General features: G+C 56.6%; 1 protein-coding gene across 1 annotated transcript in view; it reads left to right on the top strand.

Annotated features, from left to right (window-relative positions):
* PYGB (glycogen phosphorylase B) overlaps nt 1–7990 on the top strand; it is a 54716-nt gene that overhangs the window by 43580 nt on the left and 3146 nt on the right. Inside the window, 4 exon segments of the mRNA XM_007472187.1 lie at nt 536–683; nt 4205–4263; nt 6010–6151; nt 7679–7886. Of these exon segments, the coding sequence (XP_007472249.1) occupies nt 536–683; nt 4205–4263; nt 6010–6151; nt 7679–7886 (557 nt within the window).

Genomic DNA, 7990 nt, shown 5'->3' with positions numbered 1-7990 from the left:
CTGAACCCTGAGCGCACCACTGCCCCAGGTCCAGAGGAGAGCTCGTCTGGAGGGAAGCAGTGGGAATCGATGCAGGTCTCGCATCTGCACTTGACATGCTGTCCGCACACCTGGGCCTCCCTGTGGCCACCTCACCAGCAGGCGGCCTGGCCCACTGGGCGGCCTTTGAAGACCGATACTGACCCTCCACTGTGCCAACAGCCTGGCCTGGGGGGCCCAGAAAGTCTTCATTTTGGAGTCTCGCCCCCCGCCCCAGGTCTCCTTGTCTCCTTTTTCTGCTTTTCTCATCCTTTGCTCCTCTTCCTGGGTTTGCATGTCTACTTTCCTGTTTATCTCCACTGCGCTCATGCGGATCCACTTTCAGGATCACGCTTCCCCCTTCTGCCCACCAGGCTCCGGTGATCACCTGTGTCCCTCTGTGTCTTCCCTGGGGTGGCAGCGCGTCCTGGGCATCCCCTCCCTGCTGCGTCTCTGACACCAGCCCTGGGGACTCAGCCCTGTGAACATCCCACCATCTTTACCTCTGTGCTCCCAGGAGAACAAGGTGAAGTTCTCTGCCTTCCTGGAGAAGGAGTACGGGGTGAAGGTCAACCCCTCGTCCATGTTCGACGTGCACGTGAAGAGGATCCATGAGTACAAGCGGCAGCTGCTCAACTGCCTGCACGTGGTCACCCTGTACAACCGTGCGTGCTCTGCCCCTGCGCCCCACCCACCCTTCCACCGGGCCTTTTGCTCACATGGCCACTGGGGCGGACGTTGCATGTTCATTATGAGTGGCACCTTCTGGTTTTCTGTGTTCAGAACAGAGCAGCTACAAGGAGTGAGATGTGAACTCAGAGGCTGGGGAGCTCGAGGCCCAGGGGCTGCACCTCCTCCAGAGTGGAGGCTTGGGGGTACTTGGAGGCTGGGTTTTAGGTCTGGTGTAGCATTTCTTTCATACTCAGTTATTATCGTTATTAGACTCCTCTTAAGTTATTTGGAGGGATTATACTTAGCAGGTGAGGCATTTGAAGTATACTCACGGAAGGTGAAATAGTATATGTTGCGTCTGTACACCTTAAACTAGTTAAGCGGCATTTGATTTTGAAGCACATGTGAATCAAAGACCCACCTAAGGGCTTCCCTGGTGGTGCAGTGGTTGGGAGTCCGCCTGCCGATGCAGAGGGCGCGGGTTCGTGCCCCGGTCCGGGAAGATCCTACATGCCGCGGAGCGGCTGGGCCCGTGAGCCATGGCCGCTGAGTCTGCGCGTCCGGAGCCTGTGCTCCACGACGGGAGAGGCCACGGCAGTGAGAGGCCCGTGTACCGCAAAAAAAAAAAAAAAAGACCCACCTGAAAGTAACTATGAACATTTGCTACTTCTATAAATAAGATAATAAAGCCTCAAGGAAAAACCTGGTTCTTTTTTTTTTTAATTAATTAATTTAATTTATTTATTTTTGGCCGCGTTGGGTCTTTGTTGCTGTGCGCGGGCCTTCTCTAGTTGCGGTGAGCGGGGGCTACTCTTCGTTGCGGTGCACGGGCTTCTCATTATGGTGGTTTCTCTTATTGCGTCGCACGGGCTCTAGGTGTACCAGCTTCAGTTAGTTGTGGCACGTGAGCTCAGTAGTTGTGGTGCACAGGCTTCGTTGCTCTGCTGCATGTGGGATCTTCCCGGACCAGGGCTCGAACTGTGTCCCCTGCATTGGCAGGTGGATTCTTAACCACTGCGCCACAAGGGAAGCCCAAAACTTGGTTCTTAAGATCTTGTAATGTAGTAAAGCAAATACTAATTTTGAAAATGAAGGAACCAACTACTTTCCAAGACGCAGAGCTCCCCTCGAGAACATCAACTCTCCAGTTGCCAGTGAGGGAGACTCCGTCTTGAGGGATCCGCTCGCTCGTGAGACAGTGAAGTGACAGGACGGATGCTAGTTTGGGTTGAGTGGTTCTGACCCAACCCTCAGAAAAGGCCCAGGTGAGGGCCCTCCTGTGCGTTTGGCAGAAGGGCGCACCTCCCGGGCCAGAAATGGCAGTTCACGGAGACTTTGTTTTGTGCTCTTCGCCGTGGTTTTCTTCTGCAGTTGTGATTTTTCTGCATTTTCTTTGTCGTTTCCCCAGCGGCATCCCCGAGTCCCCTGCCTGTGAGCAGCAGGGCCAGTCGCTGGGTGGCTTGCCCTTCCTCCCGTCACCTCTTGTGGCCGGTGCCTTCCTGCTGCCCAGGGTGCTGCTTCTGCTTGGCTTGTGAGCGTCCAGGGCGCCTGCGGCATTCCGATGGGGCCCTCAGGGCACGTGTCCCCCGCCCCCCCGCCCGCTAGTCCACCTGCGTGTATGCAGCGCACAACGTGGTGCTGCTCTGCCATCCTCGCCTCGATCTGACCTGGGTTTCCGTCTGCGATGAGACGCCCAGTCCTCTTACAGGGCCGTCCAGTCGCCCTTCTGCCCAGCTCCTGTGCCCCGAGGTCTTCCACGTCCACAGCAGTCTGTAGCCTTTTGCAGGAAGGGTGGTTCCGCTGAAGCGATGTTCGCAGTCTCCCGTTCTTTCCTTGAGCAGCGCCATCTGGAGGGTGGGTCCGGAGTGAGCTGCTCTCTTGGCCTTTGCTCATTCTACTCGGCTGTGCCTTGGGTGCCGGCTGTTGTGGGTCAATTTTCCTGATGCTCGGGCACTCTGAGGATGGTGGTTGATATCTTATATCATTTCTAGGAAGTTTCCGTGAAATACATTAAAACATGTGTTTGGCTTTCTTCTCTTGGGGCTCCAGTGAGGTGTGTGGTTGGTTTCTTCCACCACCTTCTTTTCGCCTGTTGATAGCTCTCCTTTCCTTTTCTGTTCCATGTTGTCTGCTGGTCCCGCTTCCACGCTCTGTGTCTACTGTGTTTTCTACGCGTCTCCCCTCCCTCCTGGCTTCTGTGATCGGGCTGCACTCTGTGGGGTGGTTCTGCCTTGTCGCCTGTGTTCTGCCTTCTCCCAGGATCTTGCGTTTCGGCGCTATGGTCTCCTGTCTGCGTTGACAGTCCTCACAGGTTGGAGACTCACAGGGAGGCTGCTTCCACTGCCCTCATCTGTGGCAAAGCTGTGTGTTTGGGTTGGTCGCTCGTGTCTGAGGAGCTGTGTCAGGACTCTGGCTGGGGCCTCGTGAGCTCAAGGCAGCCGCAGGCCTCCCCAGCTTGTGACGCCTCTCTGGGGCTCCAAGTCCAGGCTGGCTCAGGAGGCATCATGGCCCTGTGGGCCTCTGTCCATAAGGATGTGCAGACCCCCTTTCCAAGGTTTCTCTGTAGGAGGGGTGCCGACAGGGTCTGCCCGCCCGGCCCCCTGGGGCTCTTTCCTGCCTCCACTTCCCCTGCTCACAGCCCCCGGGAGCCTGGGGTTCCTGAGACCCTGAGTTCACAGCCCTGTCTCTCACCCATCCCATGACCCAGCAGGACTTGCTCAATGATCTGGAGTTAGCGTATTTTTCTTCTTTACTAGTTTTAGTAAAAATGTAGTTTGTGGGGTTTTGGCTTTTTTTTTTTTTTTCCTGTTCTTTGTTACTCTGTCCACAATCTGGAAGTGGGAAGATTCAGAACTAAGGGACGGTCATGTTCCTATTAGAACTGAAGTCAGAGGTTAAAAGATCAGCCGCGACCCTTTAGTGGCTCCTATAAACCTTGCGGCCGATTCCTGACTCTGGTGAATGCCATCTAGGGCAGCCTGTCACTTCTGTAGACACTCCCTGCCCCCACCCCCCAGCTGAAATCTGGAAACCAGTGGCCTGGTGAGGACACCTCATTCTGCTGGGGCTGGAGGTGAGCTGTCTGCTCCTGCGCAGAAAAGGTCTGGAGGGCTTCTTACCCTCTGTCCCAGTGACGGAGGGGGCTTGGGGTCTCACTGACACCCCTCGCAGGCTGACGGTGAATCATCACCATCCCAAGGTCACCCCATTTTTGAGTGCCCATCACATGCAAGGGCCTTCAGTCCTGGTGACCAGACCCAGAGAAACTCCTGTGTTGGGCTGTTCTGGACACAAAGGCACAGCTTTTCCACTGAACTTCCTGGAAGAGTCTGTTCCTGGCTGGCCTTCCAAACCAACCTGGACCAAGTGTTGAATTCTGTAAGCGGGAGCTCCTGGCAGTGCAGCACCTGTGTTGGGCTGGCCTCTGAAGACACTGTCACTGAGGCCTGTCCCAGGGCTGAGGCATGTCTGGCTCCAGGGGCTTCACGTGGCTCTCTTTTTGTTTGTCCTGCAGGAATAAAGAAGGACCCAGCCCAGGCCTTTGTGCCCAGGACTGTCATGATCGGGGGCAAGGTGAGGTGATATCTTCTTTGTTCCTGCTTGGCGTTGGTCAGGGATGCACAAACCACCGTGCTTTTCAGCAGTGTCTCTGCATCGGGGCTGGATGCTGCGGGTGGCCGGGCGCCAACCTGCACACACAGCCCAGAGGTCCTGGCCCCAGGTGTGCCTCTCGGCCAAGTTAGGCTCCATCAGCTCAGCCACAGGAGGGAGCTGGATGGGGCCCCTGCCTGCCCGGCCCAGGGGAGTGGGATTGCCAGCCCCAAGGGCCAGTGTCTACTGGGCTTGCTGGCCCCTGCTTCTCATGGGGCAGCACCATTTCTCTGTGTAACTGCCGGATTTCCATGCCTCCCCTGCGCTTGTGTGCCAAGTAGACGTGAGTCGCTGGCTGCTTCGTCAGCCAGACGTGCGCCTGCTCTCGGCTCAGCCTGGCCTTATTCATTTTATTTACATGTGCTTTTGGACATGGGATCTCAGAGTCCCAGCGTATCGCCGGCAGGCATCAGTGGGTCCCATCATCCGGCTCCGCGCTCTAGGGCCCGCGTCCCCAGCTTCTGCCACTTTTCCCAGAAGCCTGGGCACAGCTGCTTCACGGGGGCTGCAGGTGGGCCCAGGACTGTCCTCGCCTCTTACTTGAGCACATACGAAGGTGGAGGCACCTCACAGGCAGGCCCGTCTTGTTCTGTCTCTGCCACCGGCCCCCGGCCCCCTGACTCCTGATGTTTCTAAAGCAGACTCCGGACAGCATGCTGGGTTTTTTTTTCTTTTCTTTTTTTTTAACTTATCTATTTTATACGTTAGTGTATATATGTCAATCCCAATCTCCCAGTTCATCCCACCACCACCCCACCCCAGCATGCTGTTTTGTCAGTATTTCCATATGCATTTTAGAGATGTGGACTTTCAAAAAGTTAAAAAATGTTAATTTTTAAAAAATTAACATTTTTAAAAAGAGAAAAAAAGAAGTGTAGAACATGCAGAAACCTGTCCCCCAGACGTTTGCTGAACCATTTCCTGGTAGATTACAGACGTTATAACACTTCAGCCCTAAGAGCGTCATCAGTTGTCTTCACAGTGATGTTTTCCTGCAAAACCACACAGCGCCACCATCACACCTAAAACACTTGACAAGAATTCCTCCACATCATTAAATATCCAGCCAGGGCCACATGCAGCGGTCTGGTGACAGCTCCAAATATCTTGAGCTTGTTTGAATCAGGACCCAGCAAGCTTCTCACATGGTGACGGGCGGCTGTGTCTCTTAAATCTCTTCATCTGTAGGTTTTTCTCCACGTCCCCCTCTTTTTTTCCCCTGCAATTTGTTACAGAAATCGGGTTGTGTGTCTTCCCCAAACCACGTCCCTCTGATATCTCCCAGTACTTTCCTTGGTTCCCTACGTTTCCTATAAGTCGGTAGTCAGTTCTCAGAGGTCCTTGTTCCCTCTCTCCATTTTTGAAAAAACCAACTAGAATCAGAAAACCAAGCTTGAGGCTGACAGATCTGTGCACGTGGGTGAGGTGCCGTCATGAGAGGCGCGCTGTTGGAGCCGAGGAAGCGGGTGGGGCGCCGCGCTCCGTGGGTCCATCTGCCAGGTTGAGGGCAGGACACGCAGGGATGCCATGGCCTCAGCCCACGCCTCCGCTGCTGTGGGACCCCCCGCTGGCGGAGCCACTTGGCTGGGCGTGTCCAGCCCGGGCTCCGGCGACCCTGCCATGCCCCTGAGCACGGGGTGTCTGCTGAGCGCCCCTCCCCCTTTCCAGGCAGCGCCCGGCTACCACATGGCCAAGATGATCATCAAGCTGGTCACGTCCATCGGCGACGTTGTCAACCATGATCCAGTTGTGGGCGACAGGCTCAAAGTGATCTTTCTGGAGAACTACAGAGTGTCCTTGGCCGAGAAAGGTGAGCCTGCCCTACCTGGGCGCAGCCAGTGGCCCTCTATGGTCAGGGCCTGTCTTGCTTTCAGACAGATTAACAGCCCCAACACCAGGCTGCCCAGCCAGAGGGCCCCCCACCCCTGGCCTGGCTCTGGGGGAGCCCTGCTGCCACCGAGTGTGTGGGTCGTCCTCGGCCTCACACATCCTTGGTCTCGGAACTTTCCACTGCTCCCCCTCCTCGCTCCTCTGCCTCGGGGCTCCCTCTTGCTGGCCCTCTCCGTCCCCCAGAGGATGCTTCTGCATGTCCCCACCTGTTCACTCTGGCCTGGCGTCCTGCACCTGCTCTGGGAGGGTCTGGCTTGGGCCCACTCCACTTCGGGGGTACTGGGTATGTGTTGCCATCTGGAGAAGGGCCTGTGGCCAAATGTGCCTCGGAGCATAGCTGTCCTGAGCTGGACAGGCCTTTCTAAGCCAGCCACTTCCGGGGACCTGGCAGGAAGTGCTGGGAAACCTGAGCCTGGAATTGTGGCCCGAGTAGCAGCCCCTCTGATCCATGAGACTGTGCACTGCCCTCCAGGCGTTGAGTGAAGGGCAGGCTCACGCACTCCCTCCTCCTCCGTTGCAGACGGGTCATTAGGACCATCCCTGTGGTCCCGCCACTGCCATGGACCACGTGTGGCTCAGGGTTTGGGTTGGGGTTAGTGTTTCACTGAGCTTCTAAAGCAACTTACGGCTGCTGCCTGGCACTCCCAGGCCAGTTCCTGCGCTTCCTTAGAACTGACCTTGGGGACAGCCAGCCTGGAGTTGGGCCCCGCACCCTCCCCCAGCTCTTGGACTGGCTGTGGTAACGTGTCCACCATCCCATCTGCCCATGTCCCTCTGCCTGAGGGGCTGGGGGTGCCTGTGTCTCTATCCTGGCACCTGGACCTGACCTTGAAGAAGTGGCTGGGCTCTGATCTTGGCTGACCCCGAGTGCCCTTCAGCTGGGTTAGGGAAGCAGCATTAGCTCTGAGAACGAGCTGAGGACGTGGGAGCAGGGATGCCAAGGCAGGCAGGATGGAGGCTGCGTTCCTGCTGCCACATGGAGAAACTCACGCAGGGAACCCACACTTAGGAGAAGCTGCAGGGCCGTAGATGGGGTCGTGTCTTGGCCGCTATGCCAGTCTGTAAACGGCACAGAGTGACTTTGGTGCGTGTGGCCGCAAGAAGATTGTCCCCGCACTGTCCCCAGTCCTCTGGTGCTGTGAGTCGGATTCCTCTTTTTAAACCATTTAAGGAGCCGCGGGGCTGATCGAATAAGACAGCAGTGATGTCAGGATACAAGGGAATGATGAGAACACCAGGTTCTGATTTGGCCCTGGTCTGTGGAAGGTTCCAGAACAAAGGTCCTTTGCCACCTGCAGGGCTTCTCAGGCGTCTCCACTGTGGATCCTCTGCCTCAGGCTGCCCTGGGTCAAAAAAGGGAGCCGGACAGGTGGTGTGGTCAGTGCGTGGCGTTGCTCTCGTGTCGAGTGGTTCGCGGCTGACAGGTCTTGCTCTCGCCGCCTTGCAGTGATCCCCGCCGCCGACCTGTCCCAGCAGATCTCCACCGCGGGCACCGAGGCCTCGGGCACAGGCAACATGAAGTTCATGCTCAACGGGGCCCTGACCATCGGCACCATGGACGGAGCCAACGTGGAGATGGCTGAGGAAGCTGGGCCCGAGAACCTTTTCATCTTTGGCTTGCGGGTGGAGGACGTGGAGGCCCTGGACCGGAAAGGGTGTGTGTCCCTCTCAGGACCTCGGATCTCCTCTACTTGTTTTTCACACCCTTGGATACCGTGAGGGGTCCCAGCCCGGCCTAATTCTGTGCAACTGAAGTTGC

Source organism: Lipotes vexillifer, unplaced genomic scaffold, assembly GCF_000442215.2.
Source record: "Lipotes vexillifer unplaced genomic scaffold, Lipotes_vexillifer_v1.1 scaffold670, whole genome shotgun sequence".
Classification (NCBI taxonomy): Eukaryota; Metazoa; Chordata; class Mammalia; order Artiodactyla; family Lipotidae; genus Lipotes; species Lipotes vexillifer.
This window is presented reverse-complemented; position numbering and strand designations above follow the sequence as displayed.